The 26,041-nt window shown below is 42.1% G+C and overlaps 1 protein-coding gene across 3 annotated transcripts; it reads left to right on the top strand.

Moving 5' to 3' along the window:
• Positions 1 to 4,704: 4,704 nt before the first annotated feature.
• AQP4 (aquaporin 4) lies at positions 4,705 to 14,933 on the top strand. Of its 3 annotated transcripts, none has more exons than XM_086740760.1 (5): positions 4,705 to 5,073; positions 9,312 to 9,726; positions 10,611 to 10,775; positions 11,141 to 11,221; positions 13,115 to 14,933. In XM_086740760.1, exons 1-5 carry the CDS (start codon positions 4,988 to 4,990, stop codon positions 13,391 to 13,393), a joined length of 1,026 nt encoding a protein of 341 aa, XP_086596886.1. In that variant the 5' UTR covers positions 4,705 to 4,987; the 3' UTR covers positions 13,394 to 14,933. The 3 variants fall into 3 exon arrangements, with proteins under 3 accessions (XP_086596886.1, XP_086596884.1, XP_086596885.1); XM_086740758.1 differs by having other exon boundaries at positions 4,717 to 5,053; XM_086740759.1 differs by lacking the exon at positions 4,705 to 5,073 and adding an exon at positions 5,159 to 5,226.
• The last annotated feature ends 11,108 nt before the right edge of the window (positions 14,934 to 26,041 follow it).

Here is a 26,041-nt window from a genome sequence, read left to right as displayed (position 1 = left end):
AATTTGTTGTCATAAAAGGTCAGGAACTTAGATATAGGTCTCTTGGTTATTTGTAACTTTTTTAAAAAAGTTGTATTCTTTATTCTTAAAACTAGGTGAAATAAAGGAGACTACACGGACCACATTACTCTCATGGGTTAAAAGACAATAGGCTTAAAATTTATTGAAGACAGCAGGTGCAGAGAAGAGGCACAGCAGTCGTGAGCTTCGTTTCTATAGGGAACTGAAGGCCTGAAGAGATGCTGAGGGAAGAGGCTGAGCGTTCGGAGCTGAGGAGCTCAGAAAGAACATCACGATTGTAAAGGAGAGCAACTCTGATTGCTCAGGAAAGCATAAGTGGCTGTTAAAGAACATACAACAGTGGTATGTGCGAGGTAGAGTACTGTGTTTTCTGTGGCTGATAATAATCTGTGAGTGCTTAACCTAATTTCACGTAGCAAAATTAGACTAATCTCTTTGGCCTCACTAGCTAAGACTATGCAACCCTCAGCACACAGGCCAGCAGTACGTTGGGCTGTCTTTCCCTCCCGGCACATGCAGACGCTCCTGCACCCTGCCCTGTGCTGCTGCCTGTCATTGCCCAGCTCCACAAGAGTGCTACTTCTCTCCCCCATTTCCAGCTGACCTAGGATTCTTGCCTTGACTCCCCTGTACCCTACCTGAGTGCCCAGGACTGCTTTCCTGCTTCTCCCCTCCAGTTCATCAAATCCCATCTGTCTGCCACTTTTTGCAAAGGGACTTGCAGCAGTTTGTGGTACAAACAGAGAAAAGGGACTTTTTTTTTCCACATTCCCAGCTAAGGGTCTGTCCATGCCATGTTGAAATTAAACTCTTTCTGAAGATGAAAAGCCTCCAGGTGGTTCCTATACTACCTAGATGTTAATTTTGCTTTTCCAGCTGTAATTGCTGCCTATTGAGGTGGGAGGGAGAGAGCAAAGAAAAAGCAGTCAATCCAAACTGTCTCATGAGGGAGGTAATAGAGCAGAGCTAAGGAAGCTCAGCAGTCATCTAAGTGCATAGCTTCTTGTAAAACCTTTCTGAAAAGCCCGAATGAATCCCCCAAATGAATGGCCAGTTTGTTCCTTTCAGTTCTCCTTCTCTAGCACAGAACTCAGTGTGCAGCTTGTGGACAGACAGATTCCACAATAAGTAGAGAAGGAGAGTAAAACTAAACCCGCTGGAGCTTGGCCAGCGGCAATGTCAAATCTCTTGACTGATTTCCCAGGGAATTCTTGCTCTAAATGTCAGGAGAACATAGCCCTGCAGCCAAACCTGGACCACACTGATACCAAGGCGTGACAAAATGAATGACCTAAGTAACAAGATTACACTGCAGGAAAATTAAAACTTCAGAAATGTGCAAAGATCACATTTCAGTAAGCGGTGCTTTGTGTAAGACCCTTTTAGTAGACAAAGCTTAACCCAAAATTATAAAACATAAATTGGTGAGGGGAGGGGGATTTATTAGTGGCAACAGAATGAAACTTTCAGTCAGTCAGAAAAGAAAGTCTGAGAGTTTCTGCAAGCGTCAATGGTTACTGAAAGGCTTACAGCCTGCTGTCTAATGCTCTTGTCAGCAGCACCCAAGGAAGGTCAAAGGAATTTAGTCTCCTAGGAGCCTGCGCCGCCTTGAAAACAGCAGCTAAGTCCCTCCACCACTCAGGCACTTCTGAAAACCCTCCTGGAGCTGCTCCTGCCAGCAGCAGCAAGCGTCCCTTTTTCTGTGGTTACCTACAGCCACTCACGCTCAGGGGGCTACCAGGAGCCCAAACAGCTTTGGGATTTCTGATCCTCCATCAGCTGTAGCTGAGACTGGCTGGTGGACTCAAGGTCTATTGGAAAGGGCAGGAACACTCAGAGAGAGAGAGAGGAAGAGAGAGTGCACTTGCCTGTAAAGCCTCATTGCTCTCAGAAACTGAAAGCCTGAATTGGTACTGAGAGAGGAGCTGAGCGAGCTGAGGAGCTTAACAACAGCAAAGTAAGGGAGAACAGTCCAGATCCACTGGATGCAAGTGCAAAAGGACTAAGGCACTGAGAAAACACACAGTGCTTCGGAATTATGTCAATTTTTATTTTTTTTTCTTTCTGTTCTCTGCTTCAGCTTTATCTGACAAACTCCATGAGGCAGATCTGACAGAGTTGCCCGGGATGGATGGATATCGCCACAGGAGCAAAGGGACTCTTCCCACACTACTGTTCAGTGAGGTGACAGAATCCAGTGCTGGGAGTTTTTCTGCCTCTCTCCCTCATATTGTTTTAGCTGGAATTAGCAGTTTGCACATTCCTCTCTGACTTTGGCAGTGTGCCTTCTCCTCCATAACAGATCAAACCAAAATCCCAGAGCCAGCATGCTTCAAACATCTGGGAAGTCCTTGTTCAGAACAGGGATGTGTCTTACGTGTTGCAGCATCTTCTCACCATGGCTTACGTTCCTATGGAGATCTTTAATTCATGGTGCCCTAAAAATGACTGTAGAAACTCAGATTTAATGTTCAGTGAAGGAGAAGAAGAAGGACAGCGAGACTCCACTGCACATTTTCCCCGCCTCAGATATAGACTGAGCTTTAACACCGCTTTTAAATTTTTCATAGATATTCTTCTGTAAGTAGTTTCCTTTACTGTGTTGCACACAGTAGCAGGAGGAATATTTCATCCTTGGGCAGAAGTCCAACATGAGTTAACTCAGATTTTACAAAGATGAAAGTATATAAACAAAAGAAAAAAAGGAACCTATGTTGTCCCGACTCCCAGCATTGACAAATTTATCCCTGAACAAACTGGGGCAACGTTCCTCTGTTTTTCAGTGCCATCTCAAGGGATGTCTTCCTTGCCTTCTGTACTTTCAATAGAATGTAGCCTGCATGTTTGATCAGAGCTGGCACAGTGCAGTTTGCTCCAGGTTTGTGCCCGAAGCATTGCCTTTCCCTGTTTATGTGGCCACAACCTTTGTCTAATCCTCCAGAAGATCTGTTGTAATAAGAGTGGTAGCAGTGACAGGAGCTATTAATGTTCTGGCTTTTCCATCTGGCAGTGATCTGCTCTGCAGATCAAAAAAAAAAAAAGCAGATATGTGCTATCTGCAAGAAAAGGAAGACCAATTATTAGTTTTATAAAGTGAATTTTATTTCTGAACAAAAAAACAGGCCGCAGGAGGCGAGACCACAAGGTGCCAAAGAACAAGTGTACTGTGAGGGCAAAGCTACGAAAGCAAACTCAGCCCTGATTTGAAACAGCCAGCTCCAAAACTGGGAAGAAATCTGAGGTTTGTATGGGTGCCTGTTGTAGCTTTTGGAACAACAAAGGAAAGGATTTGTATGACAGAAGTAGCCGTGGTGTAAAAGGCTGAAATAATATGATACTGTCTTCTCCAAAGGCAGGTGGGAAAAGATGTGGCATGTTCAAGCCACATCAAGGGAAGCCACAGGTGTTTGAAACAGAGCACTAAAAAGGAGCTTTTGGCACAGTAGGTCCTGGCAGAGGGGAAAAAGGGAATTGGGGTAAAAAAAACCTTATGCAGAGGAACATCCTAACCAAAATCGTTTCACTGTGAGGAGCTCCTCCTGCAGCCTTGGCAGAAAAAGTTGGTCTGTGAGTACATGAAGTACACGAGTGGCCTGTGTGTCAACAAGACAGTGTTAGGACTTGAAGTTTCTGGAATCACTGTAGCAGGTTGTGATTGAAAAACCAGGCACATCAAATGAAAGAGCAGAGCTGTGTAATGATGACTGCACTCCCTTGACTAAGCTCAAGACATAAGCAAATGAAGCGAAGCTTGAAAACAAGAAAGGCAAACATCCAGCCAACTGTTTTTCTTTTGCCATCAAATTGTGAATGTCTCTTGGTAACTTTTATGGCATGTTTTTAGGGGAAGAGCAGGCAAACATGAGAAATACTGACATTTGTACTTTACAATCACGTGCATTTACCATAAACTCTGGCTGGGTAGCACTTAACACACGGGCATTTTTTTTATTGGTGTGTGTACAAATTTGTCCAGGGCATTCTGAACTGCTAGTGTTATACATTATACTTGCTTTTCACTGATGTAAATTATTACCTGAATCTCCTAGCAGAAGCTAAGAGGACTATCTGTCCATGGTTTCCATGCTCAAAGTAGCTCCTCAGCTCTTGCACTGTTTTCTAATGGTCAGAAGCATTATCTGGTACAGTGTGTCCCGTACAGGCTGGCTGATCATCCTGCCAAACTTTGATTCTTTCTCTGTGCTGCACCGATGCACGGCAGGAGTTGTAGTTTCTCTGTGCATGCTATTTTAACCTCATTTAACACTTGACCATGTCCCTCAACATGTTTTCTCTATAACTTATGTGCAGATTCTTTTACTGCGTGCAAAGATCTAAGCCATTGGGAGAAAAAAAAAAAGGAGGGGGGGGATATTCTAGATACTTTGTTCTATTTTCACCCCAGTCTTCTTCAAGCAACAGTTTCTATGCATTCTCTAACAAAATAATTGTGCCCAGCAACTTAGGCAACTCTGGCGTTTTCTTATCAGGTGAAGGGCTGTTTTTTCATTGGATTGTTTTCATGCTGTAGAGTCACTGGGCTCTTCTCAAGGTGGGGCTCACCTGAATTTCCTCAGCAGTATCATGGTCTAATTTCAACAGTTCTTTTCGGTGGGCTCCTTTCGTCACACAAAGCTTTTTTGAACTTAGCAGCTTCCAACAAATAAAAACACTTTGCCTCTTTTGTAACAGCAGAGTTGTAGTGAGGTATTAATAGGCATGTTAGATGGAGAAAGCTCGCTGGCTGCAGAGTTGTTTAGACTTTTTTTTTTACCCCCCTTCAATAAAGCGTGTGGCAGAGAAGAAACTGGGAAACCTTTGAGCCTTTCCCAGTGCCCCACGGCCCCCGGGCTGCAGAAGCACAGTGGGCTCGCTTCGACCCCGGCTTCTTTCTTCCACTTCTTCTTCCTCTTCTTCTTTCCAACCCAGCGGCCGCGAACCCCCCGCACCGACCCGCGTTATTCAGATGAGCGCAAATGACCGGCGGCCGGCGCTCCGGCGGCAGCGCCTCCAGCACCCTTGGGAGCAGCAGGTAGGGGAGGGCAGCCGGCAGCCGGCCAGCCGCCTGCTTTGGGATCCCAGCCACCCCCTTCACCCCACCCCCCCGCCCCGCGCCCCCAGCCCACCCCGCCGCGCACCCGCGCTGCCGCGGCTCCGCGCCCGCCGGGGAGGGATGAGCGAGGGAGCGGCCGCTCCGCGCCGCGGGTGAGTGCGCGGCCCTCCGCGGGGCGCGGGGCGCGGGCGAGGGGCACCCAAACCTTAGGGGGAAGCTTCGGGAAGAGGGGAGGGGGTGCGCCGCTGAGAGAGGGGGCGCCCGTGGGGGGATTCCTCTCCCGCCCGCCTGATCCTCGTTGTCCGGTACCGGGAGGGACGCGCAGGGGGCTCGGGGGTGCTGCCAGCTGCCCTTCGCCTCCCCAGGGCACCAGGCAGCCCCAGCGTGCCCCTCCCCGAAAGCACTGCCCGAGCCTTCCAGTCGTCGTTGGGTTTTAACACTGGAAGTGCAAAAGGGAGGCAGAGGGTTGCAACACCCCCACCCCACGACCCTCCTGTTCCACACCCCTGAAACTTTGTTTTATTCGCCACTTGTGGCTCTGCGATGGAGAGGAGTGTGTGCAGAGAGCCCAGCTCCCACACAGCCAAAAAGCTGTGGTACCGGGCTCCCAAGCCTCCCCTTCCTACCTCCCGTAGACACCCGTGTCACTTGCCCATTCAACATCAAACTGGAAAATGAGGCGAAATGGTTGTAAGCGAGCCCTGCCTTCGTGCATTTGTTTTGCAATAGTAGCCGGTCCTCCGCCTTCCCCAAATTGGCAGGCGGGTGCCCAGTGTCCATTTGAGTCTACAGGTTGGGCAGTGTTTGGAGTTTTCAGCGGAGATGTCACCATCAACAATCCGCCACACGCGCAAAACTTCTGCACGATGCTGATGTCGTGTGGAGTGGCTGGCTGCAAGCCCAGGTCCAGACTGTTTGCTCTTGCTCCTTGAAGTGATACTAGTTAGCAAAGGAAGAATTTTAAAAATGCCTTTTGACTTTTGTACTGCAGTCTTTGTTATTATTTATATTGTTACGGCTTTGAAGCCATAACCGTGTCTCCAGTCCCAATGGCAACATGACCTGTGAAAACCCACTCTGCATCCTATCAGACACAGATTGCTGTGTAATATTGTAGTCCAGACCAGAGAATTCCGAGTGTGACCACCTGTGAAATTAATGTGTGATCATAACATGCAAGTGTCTTTCTTGTTTTCTGTTGTATTTTGTACTTATCTAGGGCAACCATAAACAACAACTACACCAAAAAAAGAAATGTTTTGTAACTTTGAGGGCAAATCTTAGCTGCTGGAAAGTCACCTTTTGGTTTCAGACCTGGCACAGCCGTCACTCTCTCTGTCTTGTCTCAAGCCTCTAAATTAACTGCACACTGAAAAAAATAGTGGATGTTGGAGATTATGTTGATTTCTAAGTTGCTGATAGCCTTTCGATTTAAGTGAAAACCTGGACTCAGGGCTCAAACACAATATTCAGCTTTATTAACATTTGTAGGGTTTTTTTGCTGTGGGGAAGAAAGGTGTGCAGTTTGAAAGAAAAATTTGGCCACGACAGCTGGGCATTTTGCTGGGTGTTGAAATCACAGCAAAGCAGACTGCTTCAGAAAAACACGTGTGCATTAAAAATAGATGTTTAGATCATTAACTATCAAAGTATGGCTGACACTGTAGTTCTACCATTTTCATTTTTTTCCAGGTAACATGCTGTTAGAAGAACAGAAACTTTCTTTATGTTGATGAGCAAGCTCCTGTGTTTGAATTATGCTTTTGACTTGCATGCAGGATTTTTTGCATTTTCAGGGCTGTAAACAATATTGACTGAATTGATTAGACGTGGAAATCTGCGGTAGGAAATCTGCCCTTTGTAAGCAGTAGCCTCCTTCTAGACAGGCCCATCAGCAGTTCAGTAGAAGATGTGATCTTTCAGATCCTCCCTGTCTCTCTCTTGCACACGTGTGTGCACACGCGTGCACATGCAGACACTCTCACTCTTAATGTGTTCTTCCAAGATGTTCCACAACTAGTGGGAAGCTAACTGCACAATTTTAATACCCAATACAAAAACCATTTTCTGTCCACTTCTACAGGATGAAGGAATGTAGTTAATTTGCAGATGTCAGTAAGAGATGGTCAGGCACACTCGGACAAAGAAGTCAGGACTCACCATACCCTCTCTTTTCCATGCTCCAAAAACCTAAATTCCCCCCATAGCACCCTTGGTGGTTGGAAATATTGCAGAATTCTAGAATATAACACCAGGGCTTGCGTTTTGCTTAGCAAGCGAAAGCTTAGGGAAATCCAGGGTGCATCCCAACTGAGCTGGGTGTGAAAGGGTGAATGAGTGCTGCTTCCCTTGTCTGTGCATTCATGTTTCTTTCCCATGGGCTTCAGGATATGCTTCATCCTTATATGAAATGTTCATCTGGGACATGCCCTGGGAGAATGAGCTTTTCTCAGTATGGACATAGCACCCGTGTCTTAGGCCACTAAAATAAATTATTAGTGAGGAAGCAGTAAGGGTGTCAGAGGTAAGCCTTTAGGTTTCAGTGAGAATCTGGGCATGGGGTTCAAAAGTAAGGACAACTAAAACCTGTGAGTTTCAGCATTGGAGGAGGCAATGATTTTGGAGCCATTTTCAACAAAAAGTCTAGTCTAGATAGTTGGTCATTAACTGACTGTTAATATGAGATCTTACAAAAACATCATTCCATTTGTCTCAAGTTTGACCCAAAATCAGAAGATTTGGGGAATGACTATTCTCCCTTGAGGTTCTGGCTTCAGCTCTTCTCTAGCAGAGCAAGTTCTGCTCAGGTCTCTCAGATGACTTCACAAGCACTTTACAACAGTCATTTGCAGGAGAATATGCAATTCTTCTTCTCATCTGGGAGTCTAGAGAACTGAGATGGAGTTCAAATGACCTATCCAAAATACACAGTAAATTAGCATAAGAAATGAGATGGGGAAACAAATTATTTGCCTCAGTCACAGGATTAAATTGCCTTTCCCTAACTCACTGCAAGTGTTAAGAAATTCATAGGCCATTCCTCTTCCAATAACTTGAAAAGGGCAGATGTGCCTTTTATGCTTCTCTCTGATGTAAGTGGTATTAAATATGCATTGTAGCTTAGTTACCTTAGATAACTGAGCATAAATTCATCCATCTTCCACTTGAAATTCTGTTCCCAAATGTAGCAGCTGAACATTCTTTCTTTTGTTTTCTACTTTTTGGAGGGGTTGGAGGTTTTTTTTGCTTTTGTTTTTAGAGAAGATTCTTGTTAGCATTCCTTAGAAACTCATTAAAATGCTTCCCTTTTGGCTTATTCTCCTAATTTATTAATACCACAAATAACTTTTCTTCAGTGACCCACTTTCATAGGTATCTGAACATCTAGCAAAATTGTAACTCATCAGCAAGGCAGTGTAGACTAATAAATAGCATCTCCAGACAGAGAGGAAAATTAAGACACTTCTTTCTTTGCCGCAGAGTTCTACACACCGCACATACAAAAAATACTGCTCTATTCCACAGTTTACTTGGTACTCTTAGACCAGAATAAAGCACTTTATTGATTGCATGATTGATTTAAAGGTTAGAATTTAGGATTGGATCTATTCTTTTGGCTGAATTCAATTTTTACCCTACATCCACAATGAAGAAATTGCTCTTTGCATAAATATAAATTGAAATATTGGTTTGTGTGAGTGTTGAAACAAATAGACTTTCTCTTATAGCTCCCAGGGCAACCACCCAATACTACGCTGTTATCAAAACCATTAGAATTTCACTTTTTATTGAGCTGTCATACCTGCTTTGTGAAAAGTAGAGATTTGCTTAGAAAAAGAAGATACTCACTGATTTAATGAGTATGATGGTCAACAGGCCACTGGAAGCGGTACGGCTTTACAGAGTCTAAGTCAGGCAGAGGTCAACTAGTGTAGAAGAATACACTTACTTTCATACTCACTTATTTAAAAAGGTACAGAGGTTGCTTTTTGTGATCTGAAGCTATACAGACAGACTTATCACAAGGGGTGGTTAATCAGCTTGTGTCCTGCAGCCACTCAAACGCTGGTCGTGTTTTAAGGGCAGTCTGCTCTGAGACCGCGGTCTGTGGTTGTCACAGCCCAAGGATACTCAGCATTGCCACCTTCTCGCCGAAGTCTGCTGGACAGCAATCCCCTAACAGGAGAGAGTAAGGCTTATTTGGTGACTTCTGATGAAGTTTTGTTTTCCTTTTCAGTAAGTGTGGACGTCTGTGTAAGTGTGAGAGCATCATGGTGGCGTTTAAAGGCGTCTGGACTCAGCCCTTCTGGAAGGCCGTTTCGGCAGAATTTTTGGCCATGCTCATTTTTGTCCTCCTCAGCCTCGGTTCCACAATCAACTGGGGTGGATCAGAGAAGCCCCTGCCTGTAGACATGGTCCTTATCTCCCTCTGCTTTGGACTCAGCATTGCAACCATGGTGCAGTGCTTTGGACACATCAGTGGAGGCCACATTAACCCTGCTGTGACCGTGGCAATGGTCTGCACGAGGAAGATCAGCCTTGCCAAGTCTGTCTTCTACATCCTTGCCCAGTGCCTGGGAGCCATCGTAGGCGCAGGCATCCTTTACCTTGTCACGCCACCAAGCATGGTGGGAGGCCTGGGAGTCACCACGGTAATAACTTCTCCGGCGCTTGAACTAGACTAGCTTAGAGCCTAAGAAAATATAATCAGCGTTATGCAGAATAAAGAGAGCTCAAGTAGAGATTTTAAGAGCTTGCTGGTTTATTTACAACATCTAGGCAGGGCCTAAAGCTCTCCTTAGGAGAGCAGTGTAATATCTATAGCTGTTCTTTTTATAGAAGTTCTCTTTCCTAGAACTTATCCAAATCTGATGACAGCAGGTAATGTTAATTTACATACAAAATTTAAATAATATATGTGTGAAAAGCCATTTTTATATAGGCCAGGGAGGGGGGAATTAATTCTGTGCCATTATGATGGGGATTGAAAAAACATCAATTTAAAATGGCATACTTTTGAAATAGATTGTGACTTAGATTTCAGCTTTGTTCTAAACTAATAAGAAATGCCATCAGTTAGCCCTGTTGCAGGACTTATTAAAAATGCACTTGAGCCGCACACTGCTTAATTTTTAATTGAAATTTAAATTAATTAAGTCAGGGCTAATTAATGAATTTATAATTGAATAGTAAATTACAGTGCTCCCAAGAAAAAAAGTGGTGAAGGGGAAGTGCAGCATTTGCAAATCCCTGTGTAAAAATAAACTGTACTTTTGCAATGTAACTTTGAAGTTCTTGTTGGATATTACTGTTAAGCCTTCTGTTCTCAGTCCAGCAGCAATTTTCCTTGGCTCTCAAAATTTTAAAAAAGGGAGAAAAGTGAGGGGCAAACTTGTACCTCTAAATTTCACTGTTGTCTTTCACTGTGTACCATTTATAAATACCTTTCATTAAAATAGAAGTAATGTATGTGGTGATTTTCTGATTTACAAAATCACCTTTGTTTCATCTCCGGTGTTTCTTTCCCTTTTTCCAGGTACACGGGGATCTTTCCGCTGGCCATGGACTCCTGGTGGAGTTGATAATTACATTCCAGCTGGTTTTTACTATTTTTGCCAGCTGTGATTCAAAACGAAGTGATGTCACTGGTTCAGTAGCTTTAGCAATTGGATTTTCAGTGGCAATTGGACATTTATTTGCTGTAAGTTAATGGCTTCTCTTTAAAAAATAGACCCCTTGTCCCTTTATGACTACCTCAGAAGTAAATGGAAACTTCTGTGGCCTTTATAGCTGCTATAGTGATGTAGTTTCTATATTCTTCATGCATCCATGCCAAAACCCTTTGGAGTAGCAGGAGGTCCCCTTGGGTAGGGTCATGCATCAGAGGTTTTCTGCCTATTTATGTGATTACTTAATTTTGTTGTAAGACTCAGGAGAGTGACAATACTTGCTGTCAAGATTAGAAACCGTGCAAAATCAGGAAGTGCCCATAGTACAAGAACTGGAAGAAACTGAGTTACGGTCTTTCAGACTGTAATACCAGGTAACATTTTGTCTCTGCTTTAGATCAATTACACCGGTGCCAGTATGAACCCTGCTCGATCATTTGGACCTGCTGTCATCATGGGGAGATGGGAAAACCAATGGGTAACTCTGCTTTCATGCTTCCTTCACAAACAGCTATAAGGATTTTTCATACATCGTTTGCTTTTAGTTATCTATCTCAGTACATCCCATAGAGACCATCACTAAGGAAGACTGGTGTAATTGTGCTTCTCACTTAGGATTGTGATGTGGTACACAATGTGCTGGAATAGCATCTTGCTATTCAGGGGCCCATTTTTTGGAGGTAGTAGCTGGGGTAGAAAGGAAATCATACAAAAAGTTCAAAACAAAAAGAGCAATCCAGCAAGATTGAAAGAATTGAACTGCTAGAAAGAAAAATCCTCTGAGGCAGATTGCAAACCCCTCCGGTCATGCTGGTGAGAAGTTATGCAGTAATTCTGTCGGCTTCACGTTTCACCTGGTTCTGCGGCAAACTGGGGCAGACGTATAAAATGAGAGCAGGGACCCTCTGTGATCTGGTTCCCGGGGGAGAACCTGCCTCAGCAAATGCCCGCAATGAGAGCTGAAGGGGTTGCAGTCTGGTCTTTGCAGACTGGACCAGATGTTACCTGCTTCAGTTTGAAAGCGTCAGCTTAACTAGGAGTATTCGCGCAGAAAACAATTTGATGAACAGATTGTGAATGATGCAGTCATTTTCTATAGCATCCCGCTATTAAACTTATTAAAGAGCAACTCACATTTTATAAGGGAGAGATGAATTGCAGCTCAGCCTCCCCTAATTAAAGAGAGGGAAAGCACTTCTAGGGACACTTTCAATGCATAGCACAGTGCATGTAAGGATTTTCTTGTTTTTTAAAGTGTGAAGTCCACATTGCTCCCACTGCAGCTAATAACAGAAATAGCATTGTCTTCAGGCCCTAAGGCTCTAATTCTGCAAACACGATACCATGTGTAACTTTGTTCCCAAGAGTTATCCTATTGAGGCAGATTTACCCAGTTATCAGTGAATGGCTTGTTCATAAGAAAAACTGCTGTAGTTTTTCACGAGATTAATTATCCATACTCTGAGGGAGCCTGTAATTTATAACTAAAGCTGTAAACAACAAACAAATGTACCATGGAGAAACTTGTAGGAAAAAATTAGCTGCTCTCCTGGTCACTTGGAAAGGTGGCCTTTTCTCCTCCTCCAGTGCAGTGACACTGGCATGCCATTGACAGAAGCCTGTGCGCTTCTGCGCCTACTAATGTTACAGAACTGCTGCCTGTCATGCTGAAATAGATAGGGACCCTACAAAGTTGTGTCTGTCGGTTTTGTCTGTTTATCCAAATTAGATAATCAGGTAGCTGACTGCCTGTTGGATTCTGCGGGACCAGAAGCCAAGTTTGGATTATTTTGGAAATCTGAGTCTGAAACACTGAAGTAGAATTGTTTCTGTATACACTAGGAAAGTTTTTTTTCTTAAAAGTTCATCATCACCTTGGGTGAAAATGCAGAAAGAAAATCAGTTTTCTCTATTGATGTTTACTTTGTGTGTCATCTTGCAAACAGTCCATATATGCTGTCTACAGCTGGCAATAAGCAATGAAAATTTAGAGAAGGCCTCTTGGAAAAACAAAAAGGTGACCTACGTCTAATGCCGTTAACTGCCTAAGAGACTGCCTTTTGACCAATTTCCTGTGTGATTTTAGAGCAATCCCTTAATTGCTGAGCTCAAGGTCACCATCCGTGAAACCTGTGAAAACTTTTCTGCCACATAAGCTAATGTGATGGCAGATTTCATCCCAGTTCACAAAAGCCAGGGAACTAAGTGACCATTCATTTTTGGAAAGCAGAGTTGGCTTGAATGACTGGACCAGGGTATTTGCAGAAAGTTTTCTGGGCGAAGTCTGTAGTAACATGCTTTTCTCTGAGACCGTGGCTGCTTTATGTGCTCCAGAGCGTAATGCCTGTCTCTTTTCTACCTCTTTTTGCAGGTCTATTGGGTAGGACCAATAATAGGAGCAGTCCTTGCTGGTGCTCTTTATGAGTATGTCTATTGTCCAGACGTTGAACTCAAACGCCGTTTCAAAGATGTCTTCAGTAAGGCTACCCAGCCCTCCAAAGGGAAGTACATCGAGGTGGACGATAACAGGAGCCACGTAGAGACCGATGACCTGATCCTGAAGCCTGGCATAGTTCATGTGATCGATATCGACAGGGGTGAGGACAAGAAGGGAAGAGATCCATCCAGCGAGGTGTTGTCTTCTGTATGACTAGCAAGAGGCACTGAAAGCAGAGAGCAGCCTGCTAGCACATCCACAGATATCCTTCCACCCATTAAAGAAACAGATCTTCTCTAAACTGAGCATCTAGCATTTCTTAAAAGGTATGGTGTGGGCAGCTGCATGGTAGTGGTGTCACCAAACCATATGCCTGCCCAGCTGGAAGATTAGGACTTTGCTGTAATTAGGATTCCCCATCTAATATTCCAAATTAAGAGTTGTTCCTAGTATTTTCCTTTCGTTCTTTCTGGAACAACCCCAAAGTCAAAAAAAAGAGATGAAAGTGTTTTCCTTTAATAAATCAGACAATAATGAGATAAAGACAGAGATGTTTAACATTCAGATTGACAGTTAAGACATATCAGGAAATGCCTATAGATATGAAGACCTACTTATCAGATTGTTCTTCTGACACTTAATTGGCTGTTGTCAGCTCTAATTAGACTGTCTTATCCATTAAGCATTCTCTGCAAGGTTCAGGGACAGCACCAACAGTATTTAAGAGTTTTATCCACAGCCAAGCAAAGGAGTATTGTTTCCACTCATGTACATCACTATCGCCTTGCAAACTACCTCTGAAAAAATGATACTTTAATAGGTTCTAAAAAAAAAAATTCTATCAACCCATCAAATTTCATTCATGTGATTTGCAGTATAAATTTATTACCTTCATCCCTTCCCGGGAGTAAATACGCTGAAGTTGAATGTTGAAGTCTACTGTAATAAGGCTGCAAAGCATCTGACTGTACTTCATGCTCCTTCTTATCTATCTGGTGAAACATTCTCCTGGGGTTTGACTGTTGACCGTTTAGTGTAAGCAGACTCTGAAGGTCATGCAAAGAATATAAAGGCTTTCCTATTACTTAATAACTCAAGTAAAAGATATCAGAAGAAAAGAAGGCATATCTGTTTTCAGTGCACTTGTTCAAATACACATTTCTGGGCTAATTTATGTGAACTAAAGGTTTAAATTACTTACCTACTTTCTTACAAGATGGTTGGAGGTATTTGGGGTTTTAATTTATTAGCAATGTAGAGGATTTTTAACTTTTAACTGCATTGAAACACTGATTGGGACATATTTTTTTATAACAGATGATAAAAATATGACTGTTTCTGGCTTTTTGTTGTAACTGATGCCTAGCTGTTTGAACAGGATCCGTGCTTGTTCCTCTGTTCATATCATCTTAATTACACCTCTGGCAAAGGTTTCTTTATCTGTTGTTAGGAAAAGATGCAAGCACTTGCAGAGATTTTTTAGGGGGAAAGGGACATGAAATGTGTTCAGTAATCAGTTTTTCCCTTATAGAAGTATTTTGACAGACATAATCACCCCAGAAGAACATTTCTATAAAGCTGGTACTGACTTGCTGCTTTTGTTTCTGATCAGTGGCTTTGAGTTTTACAATATGCAGCTGCAGAGCAGTCAGGAGCCTGGTATTATTACTGCAATTGTATAGTTTTTATTTTGAAATTGAAAAGCTACTCCTGCCTACTTAGCAATAAGGGGGAAATAAAGCATTAGTCTTGACTTTGGTCTGTAATAGCCTTGTCTGCTCTTTGACATACTCTACATGGAATCTTTATTACAGGGAATTAGATGTTTCTAATGAGATAATAAACCACTGCTGCACTCAAATCTGTGCACTATGATCCAAAGGCAATTCTACTATCCCAGCTTGCAGCACTGTAGTCCCAGCGTGTCCGGCCATACTCATTTTCTTAGTTTCATACTTTTCTTGTCTGCAACCCTCTTAGAGTGTGTCACAAGCTCCCTTCATTGAGCATGAGATTCGTGACTCCTCTATGCATTTGCAGTTGGGCCACGATCTTTCCCCTGCATCCCCGGGGCACAGCACATGGCACACACAGGTGCAGGACAGGGCTTCTTTGGGTCACCCAACGACAGCCCCACTCCCGATGCATGAGCCCTCCCACCAAACACGTTCCCCATCACGTACCTGTTGCAGCATCACAGCAGCAACTGCCTAATGAGTCTCATAAAACAGCTGATATTTGTCTTTAGCTGTGTCCTGACACAGTGACAGCATCATGATTCAAAGGCGTGAGCATGGTTAGGGACCTGCAAGGGACAATGTCAAACTGCAGATAAGAGCTCCTTCCCACAGCAAGGACTAAGTCTCCTGGGGAAGGACAACACAGATGGAGTGAGATGCCCACATGCCTCTTCTCCTCAGATGGGTAAATACCATACTAAATAGATTCAATGAGAAATATCAAAACTTGTGCCTTTTTTTTTTGTTTAGGCATTTGTTCTGATTTTTCTTTTTTTTTTTTTTCCCCGTTTTCTTCAAACGCTGAATTTGTTAAAGGGACACCTTGATTAAACCTTTTGAAGGCATAAACAGGTAAAGAGTAATACACAAAGCACTGGTGGATTTTTAAGCAAAGTTTTGCATTTTTGTGTTTAAAAACACTTCTTAGAAGCTCTTAATTTGTGAGTTTTGCATGGTACTGTGTTATTTAAATAAGAAGCTGTGATTTATGTTATGCTTAACGGTCCTTTACACAAATGGCTTGATGCGTGTTTCCCTCAGCCAGCCTGACTCTGCTGCCAAGGAGAGCATAACACAAGCATAGCACCAGCCACCTCAGTTAGGAGGATTTCTTTCCCTGAAACACTCTGGGTTGATTAAGTGAGGCAAACACTCAGAACCAGTCTCAGGAGAACTCCTTGCTCAAAGAGAGTATCAGAGATAAGATACTGAGGCTCCTGAAAAGAAAAGAAGCTAAAACAAAAAGACCGTTATACAGTAAAGGATGTTGCCATGCATTGGACGTTAGTAGGAAGGTGAGATATGTTAAATCTGCTCCTGCTCCCAACGAACAAGACTCATGGAGGAGTTTGTCATTGACTGCAGTGGGAATGAACCTGAGCCTTTTGGGGGCCTAATGGCTTCTCTCATGCACTTCACTGTGAGGTTGAGGCCCACTGTTGAATTTTATGGCCCACTCTAATGTAAATCCTTGGAGTGGCCATCATCACAGTTGGTTCTGCCCCCCTATAAGAGATGACCATCCATGTAAGGGAACGTTGCTTGTCAGCATGCCTTAAGTCTTGGTTTAGCTTTGACCTGCTGGGATGTGTGCTTCTCTAAGTTGTTTTGTAGTGGTATCATCACTGTACAATTGTCACATTTGGTTAAATAATAGACTAGCATCTTTTTATAGGTTGGAAATACTTCTACCTTAATATGATTTTAAAATATGTACTTTAATACTGTTTGAGATTTATATTTTAAAGGCTTTCAGCTCTTAAATTACGTCTCATAACATAACATGTTGTCCTCTTAAAGTATTCATTGGTTGGGATGGGAAACAGTAAATCTCTTTTGTTTATGATGGTGGATGGATATCACGCAAAGTCTGCCAGGCATGTCATCACTCCAGGGTCCTAAAAAAAAACTTGAATGAGTCTCTCACTCCGCCATGATGGCATGATTGTTTCTAATGCTATATTTGCACTTTAACAAACACATTCAAAATATTTAATCACTGTATTTCAGAAAAGAAAGGATGAAAACTAAGGGTAGTTACACTGAGGCACACAAATACCTTTTTGGTTACATGAAATCTGAGGAGTTTATCAGACAAATTCTAACTATTCTCAGGAAAAAAAAAAAAGGAAAAAAGAAACCCTGCAGCTTTTGAGTTGTCATCATAACCCCTCTCCTCTTGAAGTATTTGGGAGCTGTATCTTTCATTCGTTCACTGGAAGCAGGAGCAAGACTCATCTCATGCAGTGTTTAGGCTTGTCATGTGTATTTGATATGAGCATTTCAAAATGTGTTTTATTTCTGATTATTAGCAATTGCCACAGTAAGCTAGATGGCCTTCAAATTTCCACCTTTCTAGTGCTTGATGGTAGAGCAGTTGCTGCTGTGCTCTGCAACATTTCATCTGCAGTCTGTGTAACACATTCAGGATATTATACACCATCCAATATTTTTAATCTAGAAAAAATATGTGAGAATTTGCATTGTGAACCTTTCTTTCCAAGGTGAGAGCTGAAAACACCATGCACAAGTTTTTGTTTCTCAAATCAACTTGTATGCATCTGAGTTTCTCAAGTACTTACTAAATAGATGAGACACAAATATAGACTGAACTATTTGTTATGCACTTACGTGATCTAAATAATACTGATGCAGCCTCTGTAATTTAGGACAAATGAGGTAAAGCAAACTATGCACATGGCTTTTTCCACAAGACTGCTTATTGTTCAAATGCTTAGTCACCATGATATCAGAACTAATGTTACAAGACTTAAAATTTCCGTATGTAACATTTGGAATAATCTACTGAAAAATACACTATAAAATAATACATGACTGTCTGGTTCCAACTTGTATTCTATTGTATCTCACATTACTGTTGCAAATAAATTTTCTGTTAAAAAAAAATAAAAGGCATCATGTGGTCACTGGAAACACGTAATGATCCTAAAGCTCAGGACTAAAATACAAGGAAAATAACCCAGTCCAGTCAGTAGAACATGTCTAAGAGCATCTGAAAGTATGTGCAGCTGAGAATGAACGATTTACCGTCGAAAAATATTAATCAGTGGAGAGAGGTGATTGTGAAAGAGATTTAATATCTTTATGGAAATGAGCTAAACCAATTAGAGCAAAAGTTATGCTGGTACGTGTACATCGCCGATTTTGCTAGATGGGTTTAAAAGTTACAGGACTAGTGGAAAGCTAAGGTTTTGCAAAAGTGATCAAAGTGGCATTGGTGCTTCAGAGTCCTTTCACTAAAGCATGACTTGTGAGATCACACTGCCATGAGGAACTTCAGCGATGGAAATCAAGTCCTGTAGCAATTACATTTCTGGTTGTCTGCCTTCTTGCTTGGAATGCAAGGTTTAGCTCCTAAGACACATGTGGCATTCACGGAGGTAAATTAGGATCCTGAAAATAATTAATATGAGAACCTATCACCTAGGATAGCATCTGGTCAGTAGGAAGGTCTGAGAGCAGACTCATACCTGAAACTCACCCATCTCAGAGGTTCAGCTCTTCCCTTCAGCTTCTCATATCCAAGTTCCAGAGGCATCCCTCAAGAGGCTTGGGAGTGTGTGTTTAGCTGTGTGCGTGGCATGTGTCTTACTACACACATGGTCTGTGCCTTACTGAAAGAGGTTCTCAACGGAATTTAGGCAGAACTAGTAAAATTATTTTGGGGTCACGAACACATAAGGTAAGAGTCATTTTGACATTTTGGGAGACTCACAGAACAGGCATCTGGGTGTCTGAAGAGTTAGAAAGGCAAATAAGTAGTGATGTGCCTGTCTCCAGGGTTAAAATGCAGGAGGGCCCTGGGAGGAACAGGAAAGCAACAATGAAGGCAAGGGAGAGCTTCATAGTATATCTCCTAACCAGTGTTTGCTGGCGCTGTGATATCATTTACGGGATGAAAACATGCTCCCTGTTGCATGAGGACATGCGTGTAAGCTTATGGAGTCACATCTGAGCCACCGAATGGGAGAGGCTGAGCCGTGCTGGGTGAGTGACATCCTTACTCTGAGTTTCAGTGGCAACACTGACTTCAGCAACCACAATGGTAAACAGCAACTGTGGCTCAGTCATTTGCTTAAAAAGGAAACTCAGAGTGTGAATATTCCCAATATCAGCTTCCTTTTGAACACACCTTTGGCTTCAGACTCCTTTATCTGCAGATTGTGGTGTATTGCAAGCGTTACAAGCTGCTTTGTTTTTATCAGATTGATAACGGTTATCTCAGCTCTTAATTTCTTTTGATCTTTCTTACCTCATTAGAAAGGCAATCCTTACAAGTACAAAGACTGTGGAATAATCTATCTAAAAAAGCAATCACAACGTTCTTTTGAAAGGCGGAAGGTGCTTATATTATTTGTCTCTCACCTTGCTACGTGTGATAGGCAGAGGCAGAGGCTTTCTGCAGGTGTGCCTGGCAAACAGAGTTCCCAACTGCTCTTCTCCACTCGTGCACAGCAATGACCTTCCTATGATGTTTAATCTCTAATTTCCTTTTGATAGGAATCCTCATGAAAAGCTCTGGAATTCACAATATGTCTAAAATTTTACATTAATAGACTCTGTGTGCACACATGTGTATATGAAAGATGCGCAGAGCTTTTGCACAGCCACTGGATTTACTGCTTCCCAGAAGTGGACAAGATCAGTGGGTAAAACCATGGGAGATTAGTTGCTGGGATGCATGACTCACTGGGATCCACATGACTTGGTCATTTATTTCTACTTATTTCTGAGCCATATGGCTTTCAGCTTGAAGAGGCGTCACTGGTGTCTCCTACTGCCATGGTGCCAATTGGGTTCTGCTGCTCTTCCGCTCAAGATTCATTTGCCATAAGGCTCTTTTTTTTCCACGCTTGAACCATTTAAAAATTGTTTAGCTTACATATTTCAGAACTTTCTAGCATGAGGAATATTTTATAATTATCCCACTCTACCTTAGGTTTATCCCCATTTATTCTGTGGGGATTGTTGCTTTATTTTGGAACAGCAAATCTCAGGGCATTGGATATTCATTCATTTTTCCTCAAAAATTTGCATTGATAATTCCAGTGATATCTCCACTATTCTGTTCTAGTACTTAATTATTTCCGTTTGCACAGTATCTAGCTGCCTAGTGATCCTATCTTCAGACTAGAATGCATGCTTGGTTTGTTCTGTTTTGTTTTATTCCCTACCTTTCCAGCTGAATAAGTTCATCAGAGCCGGAATGAGATGGTTTAGTCTCTAGAGCCTCCTTCTCTGAGCTTCTTCAAGCTGCTACTGCCACTTCGGCTTGCGGTCACTTTCTGTAGGCAGCAGCAGAGTTGCCCCAGAGGGGGGCATCTCATCTGCCTTGACTTGCCAGAGCTGTGTAGTACACAGACTAAACCCAGCCTCAGCTTCACAGAAGAGATGAAGTTGGTTTGCACCAGCCGAACCCAGTCTTAGGCAATTGCAGTAGAGTAAACAGTGTCCCAGCAAAGAAGTAATCAATTTTGAAAAGATGGGATTTGGGCTTGTGGCAGGTCCCTGGGCTCTGATTTGCAAGAAAGACATCAATAGGAAAACTGGAACAATGGTCAGTTGGCCCTGTAATTTCTGAACATATGCACATGAATATCCAGTAAGAAAAAGCCTAATGCTTCGTGATTAAAGATGACAGACTAGGGACAAAATGAACTCTGGAGATCAGGAAGATGTACATAGATGTTGGACTCTGTTACTGTTTGCCCACAGGTATCGCTCCGGAGAAACAGCTGCACAGCTTCTTCTCAGAGCTGAGTCAGACCAGCTGTATAGGGTAGGATGCACACAAACACAAATGTTTCAGACGCAAGGCTTTTTTGGTTTTCTCCCTCCTTCCACAGCTGCCCAACTTACTTTGGATTTACTGGGGGCAAACATTGCTAGGGCATAAATGCAGAAGCTTCTCTGGCCTCAAGACTAAAATGTGAGAATAAAGCTTTGTGTCCTACAACCTTTTAGCTTTGAAAAAGCCCAGCAAATACCATGGAGGGAATTCTAACAAAGGAGGTCAAAAAGTCCATCTGGATCTCTCTGCATCCTAGCCATTCCTAGAGCTACCCTTAGAGAAGTGATCCATAGGTTAATTTATCACTGTATAAATAAAATATCCCCCAACTTCTTTTACTACTAGCCTTTCTGATTTAAAATAAGTATCCTTTGAGCACAGCTGAAGAGCATCTAAGGTTTATGTATAGCAGCTACTGCTATTGTGTCCGAGTGGTGAGGAAAAAGTCAAAGTGAAATTATTTTATTCTCTCCTCAGCTATAAAAATTGCTTTGGATCTTTGTTTTGGAGGGAGAGTTTAGTCTTTTTTCCTCTTACAGAGCTCTGGTTCTTTCAGATTGTCCACATTTTATTTTGTCTTTTCTACAGGTTGATTACTCAAGTATTTTATGGAATCAAGTAGAACAACTCATTTTCTTTTCTAGCAAAGTCTTCCCCTATCCTTTTTCTTCTCCTTTGTCAAAGAATGTCACTTTGGGTTGCTTTAACTTTTGTGACTGGTGTCTTTGCTCTGCAGGATCTGATGGCACCCTCCATCACAGGGTCTCCATTTGTCTATATTTCCTGTATAGACAGCTGGCCCTTTGATGAATTTGGGACCCTATGGGGACTGCTGAGGTTTTTACAGTGGAGCTCCAAACATCTGAATTTCTGATTCAGATTCTTCATGTTCTCTTCAGATGGTATTTTTCATAATAAAACACATACAGTTTTCATTAACATTGTTCCATGATGGATCTAAATTTTTCTTCTGAGTTCAGCCTTTTTTTCATCCATTTTCTCAACATTTTGCTATTATTTAGAAGTTGTCATTAAAACATCCATATTTGAGACAGTTGCCTAAATAATGTTTGTGTTTCTTAGATTCCCTTCCATTTGTTTCTCATTTTCAGTGTCTGAGGGGCCAGCAGGTTTTGTTCCAACAATGTATAAATGTTGTGCAGAGGGAGAAAACATCCTGGCAGTTATACATGGCACAGCGGGAGTCTCAGGTGCTGGAAGGAGCCTGAAAAGTTGTCATCTTGTTTCACTGCAAACACAAACTTTAGTCAACAGTGAAACATCTCATAGGTTTCAGGGTTAATTGGGAAATGTATAATCCTAACAAGAAGAGGTGAAAACCTAGATACTAATATGCAGTTTTGCAGTCAGAGGGTGGGAAATCCACATCATATCCCCAAGCCCTTGAAAGAGCTCCCATGCACAAAAAAAAAAAAATGCATTGCACAATTTTGGGCCGAACCAGATCAGAGGATGCATCTACCTAAATATTTGAAGGTTCCTTTGCCATCACCAAGACCAGAGCTGCTTTCTCTTCAGAGTATCTCCATGGGCAAAAGATTCAGAGCAAACAGGACTTCACGGGTTTGAACTCATTTGTGGGTTTAATGCAACAGTGGAAAAAATAGATGTAGGGTCATGCATGGCCAGAGTGGATGAAGAGGCAAGCTGAGGGCAGGCGAGAAGGGGATGAGCACTTGACAAATCAAGAAATGTCCTGTGTTGCTCTGGGCTGCTCCTGGGACATCTCTTGTGGTGCCACGCAAACAAAGTTCTCCCTCCACCTCCAAGAAAGGATGTAGTACAAGGACCTAAATAATAATAAGCTTTCCAGGTCCCGGAAGAAAATCCTAGAGCTAAAGCAGCTTTCAAATATTGAGTCCTGCATTTCTAGGAAACGGTTAATACTATTTTTACTATTACATTTATATATGCCTATATATAATTTTAATATTTACTTTTACATACATGTATATGAACATAATATAGATATTACATATATATACATTCTTATATATATACACATGCATATATATGTGTTTAAACAGTATATATGCATATACAACATATATTACAAATGGTCAAGCAGTCTTGAAGAGCTCTGGTTACCCCACAGATTTAATAGTAAGCTTTAACAGAAAAGAAAAAACAGGCACTGTGACTCCCATTTTTCTTTTCTGAACATCGGTATTTTCTCTCTTATGAGTGTTAACATTTTTCAGGCCAACATAAAGTGTTTATTCTGCACATAAATCTGTAAAGGAGAAGCCTTGTCTGCGCGCATGGTTGTTACACAGACAGCATTTTCCTTGTGATTTGATTTAACATGAAGCTACGAATGCTCTCTCTAAGTACCAAATCATCACATCTGCACTGAGTGAATGTAACACAACTTGCTTTTGCTGAAACAGGATGGTTTTCTCTTGCCTGCTTTGTACGTTCTTGAAAGTAAACCAGGCCAGGAAGTCCTGAAGATCAGTCAGTTTGTTTTTAACCATGGCTGTAGGTCTTACCAGGTCCTTCCTTCAGAACATCAACAGAATTATCTAAAACAGACATTCAGGCATTCTTTTTTTTTTCTTTTTAATTTTTTTTATTTTCCTTTTTTTTTCCTTTTTTTTTTTTTTGGTGTGGATCCTTCCATCTGCTTGGAGCACCTCTGGTGATGATAACCCATTGACAAAAGTAACCACAGGGACATTTTAAATTCCTTTTTTTTTTACAGAACAAACTTTACTAGTGAGGCTGATGCTTAAAAGACATCCGTATAACCTAGGAGTGGTGATTTCTGTAGGTTAGTTAATTTTCTTCTGCAGACCTACACAGGAACTTAAAGGAAGGGTGGTGCCAAACGTACAATCGTGATCATGTACATTGACATTGTAGCTGTGCCTCTCCTGTCCGTCCTTAACAGCAGTGGCAGGGCTGTAAAAATCTGCTCTGTCACAGGTATGAATTTTTAATTGATGAGGCAGAGATCCTTTCTCCTTGCTCGCTACTGACAGCTCTTCTGACTGAAAAGGCTGCAGTGGGTGGTCTGATATTACTGAGCTGCCCCAGACCCACAAACTTGAGTTTCGCGTTGAAAAAGATTGTTAATGAGTACTTGGGGACATATAGCTGCTGTTAAATAGGGGGAAGGTTAGGTTTGTCTTGGTTTGTCTTTGTTTGTGCTGTCTATTTGGTGAATAAAAGACAAGAAGACCGGATTTGCAATAACATCGGGAAAGCTTTACAATAACTGGTGTGTTAAATCCAAAATGTTACCAGTTGTGCGGTAGGACTCAAATCACAATATTCTCTTTTTACAGTCAGACGAGTTTTAAATTAAAAACATTTTGTCTGTCTGTTTTTTTAAACCTCATGTGATCATCTGTTATAACTGTGAGAGCTGGAAACGTCATGATCTGAGACTTCAGGGTCTAAAGCATATACTCAGGCTGACAATGAGACAATTTACAAGTAGAAGTGATGTTATACACTTGCTTAACCCTTTCTTTTTAGTGATGCTGTGGTTCTGTAACAAATAAAGCAGGTGAAGTATCTCCACTGGGAATGACTTTGGGATTAAATGTTGTCAGGGGATTAGGGTGGTCATTCCTCTCACAGCCACACAGGCAAGCTTGAAAAACCTATGTACGGGGCTAAATCTTGGATTGCATAAGAGGAGGTGGCCTCAGGTGGCTTGGAAGCTGTCTCAGACAATGGTTAACATAAATTGCCGGAGATGCTGCGGTAGTGGTGATGGGGCGCTCTGTGCAGTGTGACCCTGCTAACATAAATTCAAAGAAACTATGGGAAAAGTGTTTATGTTAAGAATAAAATTTGTCTTAAAAACAGACGGCAAAATAAAGAGCATGAAAGTAGGCACTTCAAAACACATTTCACAGCAAGCAATATCTCACATTAAGTCTTTTACATTAGGAATTGCACTGTATTTTAGTACAGTTTTTTTTTCAATTTATCATCCCAATGAGTGCCTCAGAACATTCCTTATGCAACCTTCAGAGCTTTTGTCAAAATCCAGTTGCAAACCAATCTCATAAGGGAACAGGAGTTTATATTGCTAATTAGTAAGGCCAACTTGAAGATGAGCTCACAGTCCCAGAGGCAGCAATAAGTTGTTCTAATCTCTCTTAAGAAAAGTGATCTCCTTTTTCTGCTGGATGTCACCTACTCAGTTAACCTATTGTATGGAAACAAAGCTGTAATGCTGTGCTGCGAGGATAAGTCAACATCCTGTCCAGTGACAGGAAAAATAAATTGTTCAAATGACAAATGAGGTGCCCTAAATCCTCGTTACCAGAACTGAGGTTAGCCAATTGTCCTGGTTTCAGCAGGGATGGAGTTAATTTTCTTCTCAGTAGCTGGTGTGTTTTGGATTTTGTGTGTGAAGAAAGTTGATAAAAACATTCTGATGATACGAGTTGTTGTTAATGAGACCAAGGACACTGTCTGGCTTTCCAAGTCTCGTTAAGGTCTCGTCAACGTGCAGATGCAGGAAGCTGGGCAAAAGACAGACAGAATAATTGATCCAAACTGGCCAAAGAGAGCATTCCATGCCATAAACGTCATGCTCAGTATATAAGTGGGGGTTGCCCATGGGAGGGGGCATCATTTTTCAGTTATTCCTTTTCTTGTCGGGTATCTGTTCGGGCACCCTTGGCATTCTTTTCTTCTCTCTTGCTTGCTGGCATCGTTCCCTCTACCTTGCTAGCTTGCTCTCCCCCTTTGCTTGCTGCTCGGTGTTGTTCCTGTGATCACTGCTCAGGACGGGCTGCATCGGTCATTCGGACATCGGGTGGTGAGAAATTGTACATTGTTCATTTTGTATATTTTGTATATATTAATATCCTTATATCCTGTTAGCTTTGTAGTTTTTAGTATTTTTAGTAAACTGTTTTTATCTCAACCCACGAGTTTTCCTTTCTTCCCAATTTCTCTCCCCTGTCCCACTAGGTAGGGGCAGGGTGAATAAGAAAACTGTGTGGTGATCCGGGCTAAACGACCACACCAATTGAAGTGTGTGGCAGTAAAAACACAGACTCCGTGGATGGTGTTCCAGAGACCTTTATTGTTAGTCACCATTAGTCTTTTATAGTCTATCTAAGTTACATATGAAGTGCACACACTTAATCATCTAGTTTGATTGGTAGCAATATACTGTTCACGCGCCTTGTGCTTCATTTGGATTGGTTATAGTTTTTTGGTTGTCTTTACTATTTTTGCCTTTGGTATTTCCTTATCTTGTTTTAGTTGCTGTTTTTTGTAATTGAGCAAGTGGTGTTCAAGGACATAGCCCAAATTCGT

Source organism: Chlamydotis macqueenii, chromosome 2 (assembly GCF_036417535.1).
Source record: "Chlamydotis macqueenii isolate bChlMac1 chromosome 2, bChlMac1.mat, whole genome shotgun sequence".
NCBI lineage: Eukaryota > Metazoa > Chordata > Aves > Otidiformes > Otididae > Chlamydotis > Chlamydotis macqueenii.
Note: the sequence above shows the minus strand (reverse complement) of the source record. Positions and strands in the feature narration are given on the sequence as shown.

What these genes read in the sequence shown, in the direction of transcription:
- AQP4 (XM_086740760.1), top strand. Translation starts at nt 4,988, where the DNA reads ATGAGCGCAAATGACCGGCGGCCGGCGCTCCGGCGGCAGCGCCTCCAG. An exon ending in GTAGGGGAGGGCAGCCGGCA is followed by an intron (nt 5,074 to 9,311) that starts GCCGGCCAGCCG and finishes TTTCCTTTTCAG; the next exon opens with TAAGTGTGGACGTCTGTGTA. An exon ending in CAATTGGACATTTATTTGCT is followed by an intron (nt 10,776 to 11,140) that starts GTAAGTTAATGG and finishes TCTCTGCTTTAG; the next exon opens with ATCAATTACACCGGTGCCAG.